The following is a 25442-nucleotide window of genomic DNA, read 5'->3' as shown; positions in this document are numbered from 1 at the left end:
ATTGCAGCCTTTTATACTGATACTCCAAAGGTCTCCAGAAGGAAGGCAAAGATTTGAACCAAAAAGATTCTAACACTTGCCAGGAAGAAGACAAATACCAACAGCTTGCCAAAGTGATCTCTCACAAAATGTTTCTTGAAAAAAAAATATCTTTTGGTCTCATTTGATTTTTTTGTACTTACTTTTCCTCTACATTTACTTTTTTTGATTATTTTCAGAGCATATTCTCTACCAGTTGATCTGAGGAAAGAGAAAAGAAAAAATTGTATGTTCAATTGCATTGAATATTTTTCTCGGTCGAGTTTATATTTGTCATTTGAGCACAGTAGGTCTGGGAAAGAATTCTATTCAAGTATTTGTTTTGTCAAGAAATGAAGCTTGGGTCTGTCTGGAATTGTGAACTTGAGCCAAATTCATTGAATATGTGTGCCCGAAAAAAGCATTGAGCATTTTTATAAAAAATGAAGACATTTCAATGTTTTTGAAACAAAGTCACTGGATTTTTTCATTTTGTAGTGGTATTTGTTATTTCTTCTGCAGTTTTATGTAAAAATATTATATAGTATTTACAGATCCAAATCTTCTCAAAATGAAAAAGTTTTGTTTTCTACTAAACAAAAAAAATACAAGCCATGGAAAATACATTTATTTTTTTACTTAAAAAGAAGAGTCATTTGTTTTATCTTAGCACTCGCAACTGCTAAGATAAAAAATTCAGTCCTTGGAAAAATGTTTTATGTATTCAGTAAGTATTTGATACCTAGCAGAGTTAAATATGATGTTTAAGGGACAGAATATGAAAGGTTCTGGAGACAGTAAGAAATTATAGAGAATTAGTTCAGGATAAGAACACATTTCCTTTTAGGTGGTTTTTTTTTGGAAATGATATAGTATTTATCACTACCACATACATAGATATTTATTACATAGAATGCTAACATAGAAAACTAAGCTTGTAGGCAAGTCCACAATACCAACTTCTATTTCTTAACCAAGTTACAAAACCAAAAGATGGCTATAAGGACGATACTAAGAAGCTCTGTTCACAAGCTCTAGTTTCACTATAAGGTTAAATGAAGAATGGAAAATATAAGAAAAAGCTTTTACCGAAACGCTTTCGTTTTGTAATGAAAATCTAAAGAGTTTACAAAAGTCTAATACTTTGCCCTTAGGCATATGTTTGGTTAAAAAATAAAGAAAAAAATAACCTCTCAAGCATATGGGGTGATTTTTTTTTCATTCTTCATTTAGCAAAGCATAGTTAAATCGATACATTAAATTGATATATAATAAGTTATATAGAGAAATGAACACGCCTAGAAGTGTGCACAGTCTGTCAAGTAGGACGTGCAAAGTGAGTCATAAAGTGAAAGCATTGCATTAGGAAAACGACTGGGCATTTTCATTGCCATATTTAAGCATGGAGACGTCCTCTGGCAATGATGTACCACTAGGTATTAACTTAAGGGAAAATGGGGACTTCAGTAAAAAGAAGAAAAAAATCCCCAAATATTAATTAGAAACCTGAGTTCCCAGGTCAGCAGGGAGCAAAGACAGTCTGTATTAAGACATCAGTTAAAAGACTGTGCAAAGAAATTACACTGGATGATGACATTTATGACTTGGACAAAAAGTACAGCATGACTGTTCAAGACTTAAGCAAAGAAAAATTAAAAACTTCTCATATCTGTACTCCCCCACAAAGGGATTTAATGCTACAGCCCCCAGAAATGGGCTGCACTCCACGTGGGGTGCCCCTTCATGGTGCTGCTGTTTGGTGGCTACAGTCCCAGCTCAGTGAGGGGACAGGCAGAGATATGGACACTATTTTGGGGAATGGAAGAAGGAGGTGGAGAAGGAATATTAGAAATGAAGATATCTGGGGTTCAAACTCAAGCAAAATATGCCCTCTTTCAATAGGAGTCTCTTTCAAGCGGCTTGGTTGCCCTAGGAATGCTTCCTTTCTGTCATGAGAAAGGAAATTGATGGTTTTTGTTGGCCATGGGAGACTCCATGTACTCCAAAACACTGGGAAATCTGAGCTAGTGAGGAAATGTCAGCATTTGGAAGTATCTGAAAGTTAAAAATGAACACATATAAAAACACCGCAGGACAAATTGCACATACGATGGAGCAGATATGTAACGAGCAGATGACAACTCTGACTGCTCTTTGTTTTGGTAAAAGGAAAATTAAAGCTAAGATAATGCAAATCCTTTCCCCTAAAAAGCTGCAGAACCGCAGGCTGTCAGCAGTGCTGCAACTTACACACCCGCCAAAAAATACACACAGCCATGCCAGAAACTCACAGTGCAATGGGCTTATCACCTCTCACCTATCATTCAACCCAAACAATAAAAAGGTGCCACACGAAGTAGGAAACACGTTACGGCTGGATAAAAGTCTGGACGCACAGCACTAATGCAGGGCATGGAGTTAGACCTCTAGTTCATAACAGAGCTCTGTGCCACGCTCCCTGGCTGTTTTAACCTTCTGCAAAGTTCACGGATTTTTCCATTGCACTGGAGACAAAAATCTGTCTTCATTATTTTTGTGTGTGCATTAAACGTATTTGTGTGTGTGTGTGTGCCCACGCATTCACAGATGCACAGAATGGGATTTAGAAGTCCCCACGTGAAAATTTTCAAGATGGTTTTTGGTTTCTATTTGGACTGTTTGTTGTCAGAGGAAAATGCCTGTGAACGCATTTGGAGCATCAGCGTGGCTAACCAGTGCACACAGGCTGGTCTCCACAGCGATGAAGAAGTATCCATGTGATCAGTGAAGATGTGTAACAAGACCCATTCCTACTTGCTTAACACCTCATGGTGCTGTTTCTTTGAAGTCTAATGCACACAGGAATTGTACGTCAGAAGAAAGTGGAAAAGTCCTCTGTCCCAAGTATCACCCCATCAATTCTGGCTCTGCAAATGATGGACATATCAGACTTTGAAGTGAGGTGTTTTCTGCTTAGAAAGACTGTGAAGAATGTTTTTGAAGGGGTTTTACATGTACTGGCTTTAATTTACCCTCTGAGCCTTTAATTTCTCCTTCCACACTTGTGATGGCAAGGGTATACTGCTTTAGAAGTGGAAACTAACAGAAATAATTCTACTTTAATTTTCAAGCTCTCCTAAAGTAGTAACTCTCTGATATAAATGGGATCTATGGAATGGTATGGCTCAGAGACTGTAAGAGTGCGTATCTGGGAATACCTGAGTAATCATGCTATTTGAGCACATATTCACTAGATATATCGTGTTATCAGATACTTCTGGGACCAGGAGGATCGACAAGAGGACAGGAAACAGTTTCCATTTATGTTCTCGAGCATATTGTAATCAGTATCATTTTTAGGTGTGGTGGGACCTATGTTTAATTTTGTTCATGTCTTCTCTCTCAGCTTGAGAAAGAGGTGTAAAATGCACACTAGCACATGTGAACTGTCTCTCAGCACAACTGGCATTTTCAGCTGAATGCCAGTGTATCAAAACCTCAACCTTTTTTTATTTTGCCTTGTAATCTGTTTCTCTTGGTCACTACTCACTTTACTTTTTTAGCTTGCTTTTTTCTCTTTTCTTAGTTATATGTTTTCACCCATGTTCTTCATCAGTCATGCCCACTCCGTAGGGTTTTACAGTGCTTTCTTGCTTTCATATTGTTTTGCTTTGCTTCCTTCAGGTTTCCATATTCCCCGGTTTAGTGTTCAGACCCTGGGGTTTGATCTGGACAGCTATCACCCTCCAGATGACCATGAACTCACTCTGACAGAGCTCTGAAGGCCTCACAAGAGCTTTGGCCAAGTCCCACAAGCACACTGTCAGCTGATAAAAATCCACTCTTCCCCCTTTCCCCAACAGCTGTCTTCATGGTCTCCGACTTGCCAGACTCTTTCAGATGCAGAGCAGGACCTGTCTTTTTCCAAAGAGACTCTAGTTTAAAACCAGCCAAGCTAATTTATCATCATCTGCCATGAGATCTAATCTTGACTTGCTCTCTAGGGTTAATATCACATTCTTACAGGTTGAAGAGCGAAAGTTCTTTCTTTGAGCCCAAAGGTGAGGTTACAGTAAAAGTCCCTTCTCTAGGATATGGTAATAGGGGATACAAAACTTCACTTGTGGAGTTTCATTATCAGACCTTGACATCTCTGTTGTTCTTTCTTTTGGACATCTCTAGCTCTGGCAGTTCTTTTCCTTCTCTGCACTGCTACTATCTAACATGAGCAATCTTACAATCATTTCACATACAGGTACCTTTTGTCTTCTTTACCCCATATTCTCCTATTTTTAACAATACCACAAAAAGGCACCTGCAGTTCTGCTCAGAGCATTTGTCTTTGTTCCCTATTTTTTACACTCTTAACGTTGGGTAAAGCCAGTCCAAACCTGGTTCATGACCTGCCTGACCAGATTTAGAAACCGACACCTGAGCTAGTCAACCTGGACACTTTCAGCAACACTGACATTTGAGGTGACTTGTGACTTCTCTAAACTGGAGTGGATGTCTAAAATCAGTCTTTAGGGGTGACTGTCCTCAGCTCCTAACAGTAAAGGGCACTGAAGAAGTTGTTAGGTTTTGATGTCTGCAGTGCAGGCTCCTAAAGTTGGAAGGAGCTTATATAATGCCATAAAGCAGGCAAGCAGGAGATAGATGCCCATTTAATTAAAGATAAACATGGAAAAGGTTACTCCTCAGTGGCAGACGGCAGAATAGATGGACCCAAAGTCAGCTCTTTGTGCTGACCACCACCACTACACCGCACACACAAACCTTTCCAACATCTTTACAGAATGCTCCTACATGTGAAATGTTTCATCAGTCTAATGTAAAGGGAGAGTTGCAAGAATATACTGCAAGAAAAGATGTTATTTCAGTGCAACAAGAAAGATTTAACACAAAGAACTGGTAAACTCATGTGGAGTGCAGCAGAAAAAAAACATATAAAACCCACAAAGAATTAAATTCATAGGTTGTCCATTGGACTCACTCTTTTTTTCACGACAGGGTATTAGTCTAGTTTTTCTATCTGGCATTGAGACATTACCTTATTACACGTCCTATGTTCTACAAATAAAGACATGATCTAGAAAAAGCATGATATTAATGATTATTTTTACAGTAATAAGCATATTATCCTCCTCACCTTTCTATACACTCCTTCACAATAGCAAAATTTCCATCTCCTATAGTCCTTCCAACTTTATATCGCTCTGCTATCGATGCTGGAACCTGGAAACCTTCCTCCAACACTTCTGAAAGAATCATTAGTACATTTTTATTGTTAGTGAAGGAAACACAGATGTTGCACATAACATGCATTTTAAGTCTATGGTTTAGGAGCCTGGAAACCATTCAGAGTCAGTATCTCACTTACTGTACAGTGAAACCATGCTGCTGACATTGTATATACTCAACAGGTTTCACACAGATACAATAATGAAAAATAAGACTTCTGGGGCTCAAACATACCACCATTCGAGTGTTACATAGTTTACCATTCCCATTGCAATATGCCCCCAGGACAAAACCAAAACTGTATTTTTTTAATTATGAAAAGGCCTCTGTGATCTGCACAAGCGCAGACCAGCCTCCAAAAAGGGTTGGAACTCCTTGACACAGCATGATTAAATATATGTACCAAAGAAGTCCAACACTCAAGCACTTATTTTATTACATCCTGTAAACTGAGACATCCATAAAACTCCTCATGTGCTAAGTGCTAGTTCTCCCCCTCCCCCAATATTAAATATTTAGTTTTTAAACAAATGTTCTCAATAATACTACCTCGCATGCAACCTGGGCACCAGATGTTTAGGTAAAATTGCATTACACAGTGTCTAAGCATAAGAAAAGTTTGTAGTTTCATGTGTTTTAGTGCTCATTCATGTACCATTATTTTTAAATGTATTTGAAATAGCGTGTTACAAATACCTAACATGCCTCTAAAAGCTGACTGTAAACTGCAGCTGATACAAACTACTATATAAATATCATAACGTAAAAAAATGCCTCTCAAAAACGTGACTTGAATTTACACTCTTTAAGACAGCTTTTAACTGTATCTTTATCTGTCCTTTGTTCCAGTTTAGTATTAAAAGTGAATGTTAAGACACAAGGAGGCTGGGGTTTGCCTGAATTCACAGGCAGCATGAAGGGTTACTGTCAGACATCAGCATACACACGGACTTACGTATACGTGCGTGTGAACTGGAGCAGACACTGTCCCTCAGCCAACTTGCTCAAAGCCTCAGTACAGGGTCAGGCTAATCATTTCTGAGTAAAGACCCAGGACTGCAGCATGTTCTTTAGTACCATGCCAGACGAGACAAAAAATTAGTGAAATAATCCAGTCAGCACTGCGTCACCTGCAGAACTAATATCTAGAGTATCCTGCAACAAAACCAGCTCTGAATAAGGATGTCCAGATCAAATCTGATCCGGAGTGAACCCAACTGGTTTGCTAAGACTGACGAGCCTCCTCACGGGGAGTCATCCAGCCCGCAACGCTCCCACCTTCTCCGGCAGGAAGAATGACTCATTTCCAACACAGCTGCTGTTATCACTACATTGACTGCTTTGAAATGTCAGCCTTCAAATGTTACCTTCTGCAGGTCCATCATTTTCATCCATAGAGCTGCAAACTTTGGTGGATGCTAATGAGGTAGAGGAGCCGCTGTGTTGGGAGCTCTGGAAATGGAGAGACACAAATGAAAACAGATGATTTTTAAGGAGCACGAGTACCCGCAGCATGTTCCTGCTGGACACACGTCCCGGAGAGGCTTCAGTGTTCCCTATGTAACGTATCAATTTACTTTGGTGGAGGGATATGTGGATGCTTGGGAAGAGTCCAGTTTTTCCACTGAAATTACACTTTTGGTACCCCCACGTACATGGAGGTATCCCTGATCCATCATGTACAGCAATGTGCAGCCACGCTTTTATGTATGCTCCATTAGTTTCTCCCTATTCCACACACATTTGGCAGGGAAAACCGAGGAGCTGTATGCCCTCTGCAGGCAGGAGACTGTTTTCTCAGCGACACCGTTACTCCAGCAGGCACTAGAAGCACGAACATCTGTTTTGACTGAAGTTGGCTTTGTTATGGGCAGAATTCCTCACTTTTGCAAACCTCCCTCTGGTGAAATCCTCCCCAGTTGTGTTCTAGAAGGGAGAAATCATTATGGTAAAGTATGGAGAAAATAAAATGTCAGGGTGAATAATGTTTGCTGTTTTGGAAAAGCATTTGATTGGGTATAGCTCACTTGAGGCATGAGTCTGTACCTTGGTTTTAAGTACTTGTACAGCAAGTGTCTACGTTTGCCTATACAGTTAATGGGGGGAGGACGGTATCTCTATAGTCCCTAGAAGGAGACTCGTAGCCACCCAGCTTGGATGCCAAAAGTATAGCAGACAGGATCGCACTAGGGAAGCCTTCCCAAGCACCTATCAATGTCTATCAGTTACATATGGACTCTAGGCATGTATTTTAGGAAGACTGCTTCATCACGCCTCTAGACGGATGAAACTACACAGACATATGAGATGGACTGGATTTCACCCAAAACTTTTATCCTGTGCTGCGTAACATTATGCGATCATATCTTCAGGATTCTCCCATCTTCAAAGGAAACCAGAAGAAGCTACAAATGTAACAGTGGCCCTTTAAACTTACAGCAAAACTGAGCATTTCCTCAGGTCCTCGTGTTGCAACATAAGTGAGAAGTATTCAGAGGATTTCCGAAACTAAAACTTTCTCGGGTTCACATAGTTCGCATGCTGAAAGGTTACAAAGTGCTGCAGTATTTAATTACCTCCTTCAATCTATGTATTACATAAATTGCAGGCAGTACTGCATGTAACTAACACTATCAGTTCCTTATCTGTGTTTGCAAGGTATCTAGATGCCCACAAACAGGGTGCCAATCCACTTTACAAATTTAATACAGCTTCTTTGGAATGATCTCTCTCCTCCGCCACCGCAGAGCACAGCCGACGACTGGAGCAAGAATAACTAACGATGAAGCAGTTGGGATTTTTGCAGAGTACGGAGCCAGGGAGAAGGCAGTCAGCAGAGTTAAAAGCTGGCCAGTATGCTGAGTTCATCTGAACAGACTAACTTTTAATTTCTCCCACAATAGATTAAGGTCAGATGATTTAGACAAAGGCTGAACTTGGCCTATTTTTCACTAAATAATCCTGAGAGCTTGCACATCCTGTCTACCAAGAGATTCTTTGCCCTTTTTTTCTTTTAATCAACATCAGCTCATTCTTTTCATCCATCCAAGCATTTCTTCTGAGCTTTGACCAGAATTAAAAATTGCATTAATCAGTTTTTGGACTACTTTTGCTGCCTCTTGACAACAGAATTGAGCACTGACTGATTTTATGCAGTTCGCTAAGATATTGCTGCCCTTGTTTCATGATTAGGACGTGTTTATGTGTGTGCTATTTCTGTGCTAAACTCTGCGGGACGTCTCAGTAAAAACTTACCTCTGGTTCATTTTTGAACAAATGAGCAGATGAGGATCAAGGTAACGGGGAAATGCTAGTAGTTCTCATGCCTGGAGAAGTCACTCTCAAAGCCTATTTTTATACACATGTAATGAGAGAATTGTTTCCTTTACGCTCCTGCTTGTAAAATAAGCAGAAAAACATGTTTTCTCTACTCATTCTGCTGTGTCTGTTTGTTTTCCTAGACCAGGCATCCAATTTCTTACTTCTTTTCCCACTCCACAGTATTTTCTTAAAAGAATTACAATTTAAATATGTTGAATATTTGTTACATATACAATCAGGAATGAACCTTTACAACATTTAAGGGGTACAACACAAAAAGGTTAGTGCTAGATTTTCAATAGATTATCAAACAACTACTTTATTAAGTTTTTTGCATTTTAAATAGTGAGATTACACTTTTCAGCAGATGTTAGGTCAAGACTGCCGACTACACACCGTTGCAGCTTTCTTTAGCAGTCTGACGGTCTCTTTACACAGTCTCGCACCCATTGTTCTCATTTGTGAGAATGGGAGACGTGAAAATCGAGACCTGACTCGGTGGCCACATCTTCTCTGAATGGGTGCCTAGAGGGACTCAAATTTCTACTTGGGAACCTAATTTCTCAAGGACCCTCAAGATGAGGTTTAGCTGGGAACTGTGACTGCTCAGTCCTTCCAAAATTAGACTCCTTTGAGGGCCCATTCCAGCACAGAGCTTCAGCAAGTTCTTCACTTTAAATACAAATAGTCTTAATGGCCTACACACGACTGAAATTAAATTCACTCCTAAATATCTGTCTCAGGTGTAGCTCCCTAAATATGTATTTAGCCTAGGTTTAGTTAAACAAACTGAAAAAAAAGTGGCCCATAGAAAATTTAAAGGAAATGAAACATCAATATGAGATCAAATTTTTAAGTGCCCCTATTTCTTTTCTTATTGACACTACACAAAGATGGGAAGGCTAAGGTGATACTGATAACTGAAGAAGAAAACTAAAGTGATGCATTAGTAGCATATACTGCACCATAGGTCTGCAAACAAAGCATGCAGCCCCTTCAGTGAGATCTGCGTGCGAAGCACCAGCGTGTGAGCAGAAGCAGAGCTCGCCAGTGACAAGGAAGCAGTAGCTAAGAAGACATTTGCTAAAAACATGTACTGAGATTTTTAAAGCTTGAAAATTTTTAAACAAATTGAAAAATATGAAGAAAACACATACTTTTCATTACCTTTGCTGAACCCCTCCTATTCAAACAACAGATTAAAAAGAAATCAGGAACTGTACATTTGCATATATTCACCAAGTCTGCTGATGGACCCCCGTTCACAATTAAAGAGACGTTACTAGGTAAACACGACACAAATATTTTCATCTTTATTCAGTCCTCTGGAACAACACGCAGGCATTTATTTATTTATCTTTACTTCAGCTAGAAGGACATTCCGTTTATTTAGACTTTAATTAGCTCGTTGTTCTCACAAGCTGAAAGCCCTCCGGGTCCAGCAATCCTTGTGGGTCTCGGTGTTCCTTCCAGTTGGCTTGCCAATCGTGAGGCAGTCTGCCGTGCACACTGTTGCTCTCACAGCTGTGGACCCCATCAGGGATATTGCAGATGGGGAGGGGGGAAAAACAAACTCTAAGCAAGAGTATAATCTCTTCAACACACAGACCTTAATGCAATTAGCTGTTTTAATTTTAAGAGATGCTGAGGTGCTTGAAATGTCATCACTTCTACACAGACTTAAAGGGTCCAGTTGCACAGGTTGCCAGCACATGGCCATTTTTATGGCACACCTCCATAAAAGCGATGGCATAAAAAAATCAGGTCTTTGGTGTAAGGATTTCAGATCCTATTCAGGTTTATAAAACAGATGGCCAGCACACCACACATCTCATTGATGTGAATGGAAACATTAGCGCTATAGAGTTTCATCCAGGTCTCACTGGGAGATTTATTTAGCAACTGTTTTGTAAATAGTTTGTATCTCAGTGGAAATTGTGCTCAATCCATGAAAAAAAGGCACTAAAATAAATATTATTGTAATTTCTCTCTCCCCATACTCACCTTTGTCCTAAATTAATCTTAAAACCCCACTCCAGCTAAACAGCATTCCTGTGGATTACCAGTATCAGCAGTTATGAAAAGAAACTTAAACAAGTATGACTAGGAAGTTTGTTAATGCAATTCAGGTTCCTGAATCTTAAACCCCAAACACCGCATTATATTTTCCAAACCTCTCAAAACCTTTATTAGTGCATATGGAGTCTACAAAGTCTCTCAACAATAGATTCCTTTGTATTTTCCCAGCATGAAGGAAGCATCTGGATGAAATGTGAGTAACAGAAATGTACACAGGTGTAACGCTAAGTTTGGATCTCATGCCGAGTTCTGCTCTTTTAGAAACGGGCTTAATGAAGCGATGATTAAAATTAGCAAACAAAGTGTAAATTCAGGAAGGAGGCTCAGGATAAGGGAAATATTAATGTCTTTAAATGATGCCTCCTAAGATCTTCCCTATTCCGAAGAATTCTACAGAATTTAAAAAACATACAAAAAGCTACGTGTGTCAGTAATATGTGTAAGACGAAGTTGAACTCAGCAAGGATTAATAGCATTAAAACCAAAACTAAACAGTTAAGCAACCACGCTCACCTCTTTTGGAGCCCACACTAGTGTTCAGTCTGGTTATAAATAACCTTTGCAAGGTAGCCGCCATGAATTCCTGACATAGTCAATTCCTTAGCCTAAAGATCATCACAGTTCATGTTAAAATAAAGACAACAGTCCAGTGCAGGTATTAGCTTTGAAGGACTTGGAAGGGCTCAGAAAATTCCTGTAATATGTAACAGTGTTAAGCAAGAAATAAGTGAGTCAATACAACAAAATGGTACATCTCCAGAGAACAAAAGGTAAAGCAGAGGACAGCTGGTTTAAAACAGTAAAACATTATATTTTGATGCAACTTTTAAGAAGACGAATTCATTTTTTATTATTCAATTTAGAGAGAAGCAAAGGGTTACACTGAAACTCCCTCTCCTAACTCTGTGCAGCGAAAAATGGTTCTGATTTTCTTTTGTTTAATCGCTCACATTTTTTGGCCCAGCCAGTTGAGACGGGGAAAAAAATTTTCATGTAAACAGTACAGAGCTGGCAAAAAATTACTTCATGGAGAAACATCAAATCCACAGTCTTCATGCCGAAAGAATGGAAGCCAATGGAATTCAATGTATAGAAAGAGAAATGATGCAATTGTTTTCTTTTCAAATTTGGACACTGCACTAAACTGACACGTATTTATAAACTGCTTCATCTGGAAAGGAACAATGAAAAACGTATGCAAACCTGCTACTTATCCACAGCTCTACATCCTGCCCTGTCTTGTTTGACACTTGACTTAAGAGAGGCCCTACATAGGGAAATAATTTTTTTTTGTTCATTTATGCAATTCAGGATTTACACAGCTTGGAGAAGAGTTAAGTTCAAATGACACAAGCAATAATCCAGTGTGTGTCATTCAGGAGCTTGCGTTGGTTTTCTTCTTTGAGTGATAGAGGGACAAATGGGAGATTTTGCAAGGAAATGGAGCTGACAGACTGAAGTTAAATTTTCAAGCTGAAGCACTTTGTTTTATTAGGATCCTCTTATTAAGCTGCAGCATTGACTGCTTATACACTCATTTCATTTGTGTAACAAGGCAATTCTGAAAGACCAACATAGTTTCCTATACGGTATTTAACAGTAAACTTAAATCTAACCTCCGCTAGCTCCTAACAGCTGCTTCCAAAGCTGAGCCATAATTCAGACTGTAGGCTCATTCAACCTTTGGCATCCTCCAGAAAAGATTGATGATCTAAAAAAAAAAAAGTATCAGATTCATGGTATTGGAAGTTGACCTGTCATTACTGTATCCATATTGCAGTTAACATAAAAAGTTACATGTGCAGTGATGCAATGTGAAGGTTTCCTTTTTCCTTTTCTAAAGTTATACACAGGTAAAATTTTCCTCTCAACTACGGAATAAAAATTGAAAGGCCATCAAAGGACGTTCTTTTTTCTTCCACCTAATCAAGGGCACAGCACAATCACCACTTTTATTTTTAATCTATTTGAGTTGTATTTTAAAAGCTTTCCTGGTATTAACTGTTACTTGGTAGAGACAACCAATCTTGGTAGAAACCTCAATTATTTTGTTTCTACTCTTCCTCATTTCTATAGTACTGTTTCATTTCTATGTCTGTACACCTTTTTCAGACAGACCTATTTACTAGCAACCAAGAGGGTTTCAAAACTAGAACTTTTATCAGGCCCACAGTTCCCTCTAGGAGAGTGTCTGAACATCAGCTGAAGCATCAGACTGGCAGATGACATGCCAGAAATTGTAACTTCTCTCTTCCCCTGCCCCTGCCAAACAAAAAATAAAACTAGGCTATAGATATCTATTTTTAAAGGGTGGAAAAGATATATAAAGAAAACAAGGTACTTTTTTTAAAACACCGTGGGTATCTTTCAGTACTCTTAGCTTTTCACAGACATATTTTCCTAATACTTGTCTTAAAAGAAGTGCTGCTGTAGCTGAGTTGTCAGCAGGGAGCTGGTACCTTGCTTTAGATAGTCTACTAACTTCCCACTTCATACTTCACATCTATCCCACCGCGTGTACACAAACTGACGCATAAGCAACTCAAGGCAGGTGTATTTACTGCCTCCAAAAGACCCATTAGAAACCAAATTCTTCCTTGAAGGATCTTTTGTATCTACACATTAGAGCCCCGAGTTTATTATTTAAAAAGGCACTGAATGCATCTACTATTTAAAGGAACCCATTAGGATGCATGAATCCCATATGCTTTTACTAAGTGAACTGCTAAATGGACAATGCTGATCCAAAATGAACAAGCAATACCAACTGCAGGTATTTTTTAAAGCCTGTTAATCACATTTCCAAAATAAACTCACTGAACAGTGTGTATTTTTTAAATATATTTATTACATCGCTTACAATAATCTACAGTAATGTTAAATCTAGCAAAACAACAAATTGCAACCAGGATGACATGGTCAAATATGAAACACAAGTACAACACAGTATGATGAAACAATGGCACAAAAATGAAGGTAATTTTCTTTAGCTGATTATATGAAATAAAACATTCATCGGCATTTATTTTTGCAAGTTTTACATTTTTTGTTGATAAATCAACAGCTTTCTTTTTGGTTTCCTGCATCACATTAATACAAAAATGGTATATTTTAAAAAGCAAATATCCAAGCACTTTTCTTTAAAAAAAATAATTGTATGCATAACTTCGTAAAATCTTAAACTTATGTTGTAAATGTGCCAATATTTACAATATCATAGTGCAACTAACAAAATGAAGAGGCCTTAGCACAAACATCGTTAGCTCCTCTTTCACTAGAGTCCAAATTCCAAAATACTGTATTGTAGGGCAAACCACAAACTAATTACCTCATATTACATCAGACAACAAGTACACGCTGAATACAGTACAGTTTTTTTCATACTTCACTGCTGAGGATTAATTTAAGCAAATTTGAATATAATCAACATGCGCAAATACAGACACTAAAATGCATACGAATATGTATGTGTGCACTGCGTGTGTTTTTAACCCTTGGCTAACGTGTGCGTACACAACACATGTATCTACATACCCATTGCCTTCCGCGGGGAGTTAGGGTGCTCAGCCAGTCTGAGATCAGGTGCAAGGCGAAAGAGGCAAACCGAGCCAGCCGAAAGGTGTTACAACAGCAAACACGGCTCAGAATAGCCTCTGCTCTGCTCGGCAAGCCCTGCTTTCTGAACGGAGGGGTTTCCTGGGGGGTAGCACACCCATTTCCAAAGAGTGTGACAACCGCTTGCTTATGGTGCTCTGCGTGTAAAGCTACCGCTGGCTGCGTGACATAAGGTTATTTTTCTGTTGATCACGCATAGTTACAAGTTCTCATCCCGTCACTACCAGATAAACTGAAAGTGAAGATTAAATAAAGAACAATCTTGTATTTGGTTGTATACCATTAATTGGATACAAGAAAAAGCACAGACAACATTAACCTAAGTATTCATCAAGTGACAAGGTAATTTAGCACCACAAAGATTTTCTGTTTGTTCCTTTCTCTGCTATTTTTGACAAAACAGTAAATGTGGGTTGATCAGAGGTTCTTTTCTACATTACTGTAAATTCATTTTAACATTTAGAGTTGGAGAACATTTTTTGTAACATACTGCACTATATAAAGTTCACATCGCAGTGTGAAGTATGAAACTGTAAAAGCAAACACTATTATTTATTTCAATTGTTACGCCACACAATCTCAACCCAGGTGTTCTTCAAGGCTGTTTAACATTATGTATCGTTTCTTACAGTATACATTTATAGCCACAATGTTAATGCCCCAGAATTTTCATTTTACAGCCATATATGCCCTGTGAAATGGTTTAAAGAGAAAAATAACCAAATATAATGTGCTGTCGCCGAATTATTTTACAAATTGAAAAGCAATTTTCATATCGGATAATGAATGTTAAAGATTTTACTGCTTTCAGCAAAAGAACTTCTAATATCGAATGACTTAATACACTGCAGAACAGCGCAGTTCAAGAGGAGACACAAGTCTGAACATGTCAAAATAATACCATATCAAATTTATGATTAACGTTTTGTCTGTGTATATATATTTGTGCACAAGGTCCTATCCTTCCCACCTTGGAGTCAATCGTGGTTTTGCCACTGACTTCAAACTGAGCAGAACTTAGCCCTTAAAATTGCAGAGACTTCCTCGGGGGAGTTGCTCAGCAAGTACAGGTTGGTGCAGCTCCACTGACTTTAACAGAGCTATAGCAAATCCCACCAGATGTACATCCTCCCGTTAATACATTTTCCCCGCATATTTGTTTAAAGCCACAAATGTGACATAACCGTACATGGGTTTCAAAACCATTAATCTATGTATGTGTGTGTGTGTATGTGTGTATAAATATAAACATACACATTCTGTGCTTCACATGTGAACTCTTTGTTGCATAAAAGAAGAAGAAAAGAGATTTAAAAAACCCCAGAAAGTTGCAGAAAGCATTAGGGAAATAATCACGAGTATTCATAAAGCTCAAAGGGAAGCAAAGCATTCACAATCTATACAAGACTCTTTAGCTACATCATAATCACCTTAGAGTAGGCACAAATAATGCAGCATACAGAGAACTATAAGAGGTTCAAACACTATAAAGTTGCTTAAGCTATTCTGTTATTTAATGAAGTCGATGAAATCTAGAGACAAACTAAAACCTGTGCTGTTGCAAGCAGAACTACAGCATCAAGAAACACAATTTCAGTTTCACCCATAAACTGAAACCTTCTGGTCTTGCTCAAAAGAAACATTTCATTTCTGCTCATGTATAATGGGAATTACATTCCACACAAAAGGGATCTCAAAGTCTATAAACAGTGTACCTTTTCAATCTCTAAGGGACTTTCATTCCTTAAATGAAATATTAATGATACATATTGCCCCTGAATAGCCCCTTAATACAAGTCATATGTTGAAATGATTAAATGTTATAGACTAGCATATTCTTTGAAACAGTCTTGATGGAGAACTCGCTATGATAACAATTACTGATATAAGGTCCATTTTTCTTTTCCACAGCTAAGCAAAGCATGGGATTCAGGTTTGCTGGCAATCTGTGCTCCCTGCGCAGAACAAACACTCTTAATAAGTTGCCTTAAGCAGCAGTAGCCTATATGGCAGAGGGGAGGAAAAATAAAATTCCTGGAATTTATTTTCTTTACATGAAAAAACAATTTTCAAAATCTCAGTAAGTATTTTGTTCAGTCTGGTGGAGTTGTCTGAATTTTTGGAAACTGATCCTAATGCACCTTTACATAATATGCATTTCTTGGGATTAAGTAATACATTTTACAAAGACGTTTCCTCATAAGAGGCAAAAATGCAAATAAATTCACAGCTGCGAACTTTTTCAGTAGAACAGGACAGCCTTAGGATCGGGGTATGGGGGGGGGACTGTTCCTATTGCTGGGAACAGTTTTAGATCTGAAGGCTGAAGCAGGAATGGCAAAACATGCATTTCAAAATGGAATGACCTAACTGCTTCAGCAAACCTGCCAGATCAATGACTTTCTCTCCAGGTGATACTGGAACCAAGTATTGAAAACAGAGAAGGTAAGTTTTGTATTCTGCTGCCCTTTTACTTCTTTCTGCAAATATCCTCCATAAAGAAAACGATATTGATACAGTGAAGCCATAACATCACATGCCAACATTTTCCAGCTGCTGAATTTTATTATGAACAAATCACTGTAAAGGAATCATTTCACTACATTTAAAAGTTGGCATGCGGCAGCTAAACATTTTCTGCTATTAAGCAAATTTTCCTGATTTTGAAATATATTAAATCATCACTAAGTAGCTCAAAAATATAATCTCTATAGATTTTTGTTGAGGATCAGAATCACACTAATTTCTAATTCTTAAATCATTAGTATTTGAGATACTGAAAGGAAAGGTATAAGACAATAAAAGTGCGTGATCACTACACTATGGGCTTAAATACAACAGATAAATTTTAAAGCAATATGCAACACAATGGGAAATATTACTATTATGTAAACTAAAGTAGATTAAGATTCTCACAATAAAGCAGCAGAAAACAAATAAATTAGTAGATATTTGTTAAGCAACTGGTTATAATGCGTGACCTACTTTAACACTAAAGGAGTTTTGCATATTCATGCTGTAGAAAATGACCACCCCTAGAAATTACAAAAACAGAGAAATTAGGTCAATAGGAGGATGACTTACAGTACCACCATTTCTGTAGGCTTTCATTTTAAAATGCATAAAATGTCTTATTACAGCAAATAAAAAATTATTTTCCTGTCCTTAACATAAGTGAAAATAATCACTAGTTTCTCAGGCAAAATGTGTTTTTCCAAAAGGTGTCATTGTACGTGTGTCAGATGACGCTGCTAGCCAGCAGGCCCCCATATTTCCTCATTTAGAAATCTGTCCATATTTACTTGCAACACACGGATGATCAGTATTAACAGCTCTTGTCAGGTAAAACATTCATGTTGCCTGTGAACACCCTTCTGTTTACAATCATCAAATGGTAACGCAGTGAAGAGAACTTGAGCACTGCTTTGAAAGCATTCACTTTTTGTCCTGTGGCCACATGGGGTTTCTTAATTTTCTTTTCATTTAGATAAAAAGACTAAACTTAGAATGTTCCAAATGTGCGTGTCGGGATCAGACAGCGTGGTGCAAGCAGTTTGATACGGCAGGTTTTTTCTTTTCTGCATTTTACCTATCCATTGGTAAAAGCAAAGCATTCATTAGCTGTTCATACCAAAATGAATAAAGATACCTATGTTAAAAACAGAACGTATAATCAGTACCTTAGATGATAAAAATACTGCTATTCATAAATGTGCTCACTATGGATTTGTGCGTTATATTCACCTTATCCAATCTTTGTTCCTTAAAGTGTGCACAATGCTGTTTTGTATTTGATGGACATATTCAATGGCTCATTCATTACAAATTCTTTCATTAAAATGCAGTGGTAAAGCCAAAAATACCCCCACACAGTAGAATTAATTTGGCCCCATGTTTTTAATATTAAATATGCAAAACTCTTTTGTGCGATTTACTATTATTGTAAATTAGCAGCTATTCTCTTTAAAAATGTTAAACCTTCACCAAATCACAAACCATAAACATTGTTCCATTTTCTCTTTTACACTGAGTCTCCTACTGAATCCATATCATCCGAAGAGAGTGGGCGATACAGGTCCTGTAAGATGAAGTGCAGTATAGATTTGTTTATTGTGTTTGATTTGTTGCACTGCAACTGTCTTACATTCTTTTTGTTACTGTGGACCAGAAGATACTGTTTAATACACAAATACACATATTCTATATAACCAGATTTTTGGCTTAATATCATATAATTATTTTTTAATCAACAAATAGGTGGTTATAAAATAAAGCTGGATTTTCAACATATTCTAAGAGGCAATTATTTTTTTCTTTGATTCTTTCCTATTAAACACTATTAAAACAGTATTTGTCTGTTCTGGCGAGTCTCCTAACTGTTTGGAAACTTGGCAATCTGAATCTAATCTTAAAGGGAATATATTTCCCTTTTTGCTGTTTCGCAAACAGCAGTAGGAAAGTAAGTGCTTACCTTATATAAGGTAATCAAAAGTTGCCACCCACTGGTGATACAGCATGGATCCAGCAACATTTGAGCCCCAGAATGCTGACACTGAATATTGCTGTTACCTATATTGTACTGACAATGGTATCTCTTTTCCACAGTTTTTCTGTGTCTGTGTGCATGTGTAAAAACACAGCATGTAAAATGCCCCTGTCACCGGCTCTTTCTGACGGTAGCCAAGCAACCAGCTCATGACAGCAGAGGGAGAGTCTGAGTGTACAGATCCACTTCGGTTTTCCAACACCCACTCCGAGCATCCTCTGACGGATCAGATAACCCTCAAATGCCAGAGGTGTTAGGGGATGATACATTGCCCTATCCAACCTACACAGCACAACAATCCTCGCCAAGATACACAACAGCACTGAAGAAAGAGGAAGTTCAGTGAGGAGAAGCGGTAGAGGACTGAGTACTATCTTTTTAAGGTGAATTAAGCATATCTGATGGTTTAGAGGGGCACCGAGTAGGCAGGTGCCCAGCACACCTCACAGGCAAGCTCTGATACCTTTAAGCTGTTTCTGAGGATCTTTAAGTATAAAACATATTTATGAAATAAAAAACAACTACAAGACAAAATAAAAGAACACATGAGAATAGGAAAGCTGATGGAGCCAGCTTTAGGGTTGAGCTTGGTTTGGGTGGTTTTGTTTTTTTTTAATCACAGGAAGATAACTGAGACAAAAAATAAACATATCTAAAAGCTATACTATAAAACAAGGGCTACCTAAAATGAATGCGTTACAAACTTCAAATTTACAAGTATCTCAATAATCTATGCAGGTTTATGTTTTACTTGCAGGCGTGATATAAAGTAGATTTAAGTCCCTTAAAGGGGTTTTTCATTCCCTAAAATGCTTATTCTGCATGTATTTTGCCAACGGGCAAATACATACAGTAGCAGATATGTTAGACTGACGGACTGAAAATCAGATCTTAATCAGATTTTGTTGTGAACAATCTAGACAAAAGGAGAATTTTAAACAGACAATTTTGAATATTAACTACTTAGTTAATTATTAAAATTTCTTTTCAGCATATACAGTTTTGGAATTTCTGATACATAGTACAGAAAAAAAAAAAATTGATTTGACAGTGAGGGTAACACACCAAACTTTTGAATCTTCCAGCTCACTCCTCTGAATATTAAGAAAATATCCATTCAGAACTTACAAAGAAGATATTTGTGAGAACTGACTTGTAATATTTGGGGAGTATTTTTGTGGTTACTTTTATAACTCTCTGGTTGTTTTAAAGTGAAATTGTGCACAAGATTTCAGGATTATATTCTATGCCCTTTCATATAGTTTTAAATACTTGAAACTTTTTAAAAGTTTTTCTTTCTGCAAGAATTTTCCTTGCCTATAATTAGCCAAAGAGCTGTATTTCTGAAAAAGATGAGGAGAATCTATTCATTATTTTGCATCGATTAATAAAAAGGCAAAACTTGCTCAATGAGTAAGACTTCTTGGCCACATACAACTCAAAAAAACCTTATATACATAGAATTCAACTTCTTTGTCTGATTAGTCAAGAGGTACCTTAAATCTAATTTTTTATTATTCTATAGGTTGTAGTCTCTAGGGAAGTAGTAAAAACATTTAAAATAATGGCAAGCAATGGAAAATCAGGTATAAAGTATAGAACATTTCCACCCTAATTGAAGTAATGACTCCGATTACAAGACAGTGGAAAAACAAGCTCATAAACGATTATAAAGGCTAGTTAAATAAAATGTGGGGGTTGCTATTATGTATATTTATTGTTATGATTGCTGTGTCATCTTTTCTGAGTCTGCATCATTAAGCACACTCTGTGTGGTAGGAAATATATGCATGTGCAACACAACAACTGTCTACTTCAACTGCTATAAACCTGAATTTCAGTTTTCATCCTCTGTGGAAATACACAATTAAGTACCTAACAATTTAAAAACAAGAATCTTAATTTCCTTTTTAAGAATAAATATAAAGAAAGAATTAAACTATAAGAAAGCATAACTATAGTACACAGGCTGCAAGTTCAAACACTCAGAAGCTGAAAAAACCACAAAAGTCCAAACGATTCCTAGGTCACTTTCAAGTCTTTGTATTACACTCATGAAATTAATCTTTCATATATTACTTTCCTCAAACATAGACTGAATTTTGCCCAAGATTATGAATATATAACTTTCACTGATTTCTGAATTTCTGGAAACAACTCAGCCATGTACATATGCAAGTGAGAAAGGATGAACCTTTATCCTTTTATGTTCTGGCTTTTGAGGGTAGAGAATTTTATCTGTAGTGTTACAAGAGTACTGTTTCCATGAGTATAGTACATGTATCACAGCAGCGTTCTTGGTTTTATTTACATCAATGGAAAGCCTTCCACCAAAGGCCAGAATTTTTTTATTTTAAACGTGAATGATGAAATGTCAGTAAGTAAGAAGATTGATCAATCCCTATTTTAAGTTGCCTAATGCACTCCATAATTAGAAAGAATATTTTCTCTGGAAATTCTACCATCTCTACTATTTTTATAGGTCTTTACTGTTCACAGGAAGAAATCCCTCACTGGGATTTTTTTTTTGTGGAAGTACCTTGCTTTTGTGCCTCTGAATTCAAAAGCATGACTTCCCCTCACCTGTATTTCCCAGGAAAAACACTGACATCCTGGCCAGACCCCTGAGCATTTTGATGGTCCAAGCCTGCAACTCCCTCGTAGCACTCGGATGGGGATGCTAAAAAGCTGATTGATTAGTTACATCACGGGGAATCTGGCTATGCTAGAGTCAACGTTCCCTGTTGTCTTCCAGACCTAGCACATACCACTGGCATCCCATGTACCTGATGGCATGAGAGAACAGGCACTCCTCTAACTCTAACGACAAGGAGAAAGGGGCAGAGAAGAAATGAATTACAAAGTTGAGCTGGCATTTCCAGGACCCAGCATCTTATTTCAGTTCTAAAGCAGTAGCTCCCTCAAACTCCACATAAAGAGAGAAACCCAGACCAGTCAGAAACCCAGCCATCACCTTCAACCCCAGACCACGGCTCTAGCAGCCAGCGCTCTTCTTTCGGGGCAGGAATACCTCACTTCTCAACAATGGGGACAAGGGGGGCACTGAAATCAGTCTCCTCTTCCCTCCTGTAGGTCTATCACGTGATACCAACACTTCAACAACCTCCTAGGGAATAAACCATCTCCTGCAGCTGGCTCGTCAGCCGTGTAGCTGAAGCCACTGAAGATAAAGCAAAATGCTTTGGGTTCAAATTTGGTTTATGACAATATTGGTACATAAAATAACTTATCCTCTAAATAAAATTTAAATGGCAACATACAAAAGATGTTACTAAAATAAAACAGAACATCATTTATACTGCTAACAAGAAAATAAAGATTAGCAAGCATTGTTTAATGGCTGTTCATAGAACTAATTTAGATATTGGAATACACATTATGACCTTTAATGACACAATCATATGTTTTTACAGTGAACTTCTAGCTCATTCACTTCACAAGTTAAACATGAAAGGAGCTGAAATAAATTCTCAGAGCAAGTATAAAGTTTCCATCCCTAAACTTCTAAGCAGTTGATTTTGTAACCTAAATAATATTATTGCAATGCGTTTTTACACGATTGCAATCTATTTTTACATGAATGTATTCCATGTTTCATCAGGTAAAAAAAAAAATCTGTCTAAAATAAAGCCAGACAAGCATGAGAGGTCCCCTACCAAGGTCAAGGGGACTGCATATGAATATCTGAGAAGAGAATTCAACTGTTTAACAATGTCTTATCTCTCCTGTAGTTTACTTCGATATTTATTTTCTGTGCAGTTAGCAATGTGATTATGTTATCACTACACAGCCCTTTGCATCCGTAATACCACCACTCAGTGATCCTGTTACACTTCCACATAGGGGACCGTATAAGAAGCAGCCCATTCGCTCTCCTCTTCACATTTGAAAGTCAGAAACCTTGTGGACAAACACCCGTTGTGTCTAATGGTGCTGACCACATGGTTCCCGCTCACCCATACACAAATGTTAACAGAAAAACATTTCTTCACTGTGGGGAGAGAAGCATCAGTGGTGGGGAAGGAAATTTAGGAAAGTTAACAATGAAAAGAGACAGCCTTACAGCAAATTAAAATCCACTCTATACTGACACATCCATCTAAACAGACAACCTTACATCACCAATGTGTAATTCATGTGGAAGACTCTTTCTTCCCTCTTCAGTGACTTATTAATGATTCATTAACAAGCTTTGAGAGTAAGAGCAAACAGGTGCAGAAGACATTGCATTCAAGAAGATTTTAGTACCAGCTTACCCAACTGAAACTTGTATCTTTACTCTCTGTGTAGCAGATGATGAAAACCATGACTACCCTGAGGCTTCAAGCTGCCGCTCACTGGCTATCTCTATACTGCACAATCACAGTCGACTTCCATATTTATAAACAAGTCACAGCAGAAACCCATGGCTGTATCCCAGCCTGAGGTAAGACTTGGGCATGCACAATTCCTCAGCTCCCTGGTATCCACCAGACATGAAGAAGGGCACACAGACTAGAAGGGGGTCGTGCCATGCTGATCTGGATATCTGGGGAATCAGGTCTGCACCAGCCCCTAATGTCAAGTACTGCCAATTTTGTACATAATCCCCTTTCTTTGAGAGACACAAATTATGTCTTTATTTAAAAACTGAAAAGGCAGAAAAAGCATGTGTTCAAACTGTGTTTATAAACAAGTCTGAGAGACAGAGTACTGCCTTAGGGAAGCTTTCATTGAGAACTGATCACAGTTTAGAAAATAGCAGAAGAGAAGATACATAGACATCTGTCCCATTGCTTTTGAACAGACACAATTAATTAAATCAGCAGGCGGAGCCTTTTGGGTTGAATATTTTGTCAGGGGGTTACAGCAGTAACATAGGTACTACCTTAATTCTGGATGCTTAGGTACGTTGTAGATTCCTCTATACATGATAACTAGTGGCAACCTACAGCTACTAACAACTCTGGTCCAGCAAAGTGACTGACAAGTCTCGTCCTGCCTTGGTACTGATAGTGTCTTCACTGCACAAGGCTATGATATCACAGCTAATCCACAGCTAAATTCCATAGCGCATTCTTTCACCTTGCTTCAAAATCAAAGCTGTTTGTAGGTTTTGCAAGTGACATAGTGCTCATGGCAAATTAAGAACAAAAAAAAAGTCTTTGACAACGTGAACATTTCCTTCCAGTTGTGAAATGTTTGGAAAAAGAAACTAAAAAAAAAAAAAGTTTTGTGAAAAAGGAGAAAGATACCCCTGTTTTTCCCCTCAAGGATAAACCAATTCCCAGCATACTTAGCATTTTGACAGACACAGAACAGTTGTATTCCACTTCAGAGTGTTGTACAAACACAACAAGGACTGTAGCCAGGCTCTTCTACCCTACGACTCTACACACAAGGAATCAGTGGGGAGAAGGCTATCAGAAAATGGCTATGCCGGATTCTCCCCAGCCACGCTCAGAAATCAGTTTCCTTATTTCCTTACCCTCTGTTTCCGTAGGCTTCCTGGGCTGGTGGGAGATGGGCTTGGAGACTTCCCAGAGCGGGGTGTAGAAAGCTGGCTACCAGGGGTTCCATTCACTAAACGGACAATAAATTAAAAAAATAAATACAAGGCATTATTAAAAGCAAAGAAATAGTTAAATCAACATATTTCTTTTCATTCTTTGTTGAACAGATTAATTTGCTTTTGCTTAATGTTTTACCATTAAATAAGGTAATTCACAAAAGAACTGTTTCCTCAGAGTTTTGGCTCATGAAGCCAATTTTCATACAGAGTGAAAGCAAATAATCAACAAACCTGAAAAGACTGTTTAGTCAATGGCAGAGAACATGATCATGTTTCCAACTGCATTGTTCCTGTGCTTGAAAGTGATGGGGAGCAAGGTGCTTTGTTAACCTTAAGAGACACTTGCTATATGTAAACCTTTTCTTTCCATTTAGTTATGGCTTGAAGTGCTATCCACCAAAAATAAAAAGCAGTATTGCTTGCAAGAACAAATCAGCTCCTTGCTGTTCCTCACTCATTCATTAGAAGAGATTTTTGCAATACTATCTGACCCAAACATCACCTCAGACTTAACCCAGAAGGGCTTTCTAGAGGCAAATAAATTGGACGTAACACCTCACGTCTGGCTTACAGCAAAGCATCACTTTCTCAAATAAATAAGTTCCTTCATATATGTCAGTGCCTATCATTTTAGAAGCATCTTTTGCATGCATGTGACATTATCCATTAAATTAACAAAACAATACCAGCAGAGGACAGAATTTTACTACAAAGTAATCACACAAGAGGCTATCAATAATGCTCACACTGAAGCACTGATAGAAACACTACAAAGCGTGTATCACATATATATGTAAATATTCTTAAACAAGCAGCTTTTAATTCACAGTCCACATTTGTCAGCACCAGGAAGAAAAGAATCAACAATCAGGTTCCCAGATTCTGAATCTCAGAAGAATATTTACAAACTAGGATATCAATAAGGCATTTGACTTACCTTCTATGAGTTCTAACATGGACAAAGTCTTACTGTTTAACCTGATAATAGCAAGCAGCAAAATTCCTGCTCTGTACTAAGCCAAGCTGTAGCCAAACTGAGAAGCAATGGGATTAGTTAAGGATAGCTGGGGC

The 25442-nt window shown here is 37.9% G+C and overlaps 1 protein-coding gene across 3 annotated transcripts in view; it reads right to left on the bottom strand.

Annotated features, from left to right (window-relative positions):
* Positions 1 to 25442, bottom strand: part of DCLK1 (doublecortin like kinase 1) — a 253346-nt gene that overhangs the window by 40320 nt on the left and 187584 nt on the right. For 2 of the 3 annotated variants that reach the window (XM_075139783.1, XM_075139784.1), the window contains exons 6-9: positions 24288 to 24382; positions 6606 to 6690; positions 5147 to 5255; positions 183 to 240 (exon numbers count right to left, since the gene is read on the bottom strand). In XM_075139783.1, the coding sequence (XP_074995884.1) occupies positions 183 to 240; positions 5147 to 5255; positions 6606 to 6690; positions 24288 to 24382 (347 nt within the window). Of the gene's footprint in view, positions 1 to 182; positions 241 to 5146; positions 5256 to 6605; positions 6691 to 13466; positions 18332 to 24287; positions 24383 to 25442 lie in introns of those variants that run through there. The other variant, XM_075139785.1, reaches the window with a different exon arrangement.

Source organism: Calonectris borealis, chromosome 1 (assembly GCF_964195595.1).
Source record: "Calonectris borealis chromosome 1, bCalBor7.hap1.2, whole genome shotgun sequence".
NCBI lineage: Eukaryota > Metazoa > Chordata > Aves > Procellariiformes > Procellariidae > Calonectris > Calonectris borealis.
Note: the sequence above shows the minus strand (reverse complement) of the source record. Positions and strands in the feature narration are given on the sequence as shown.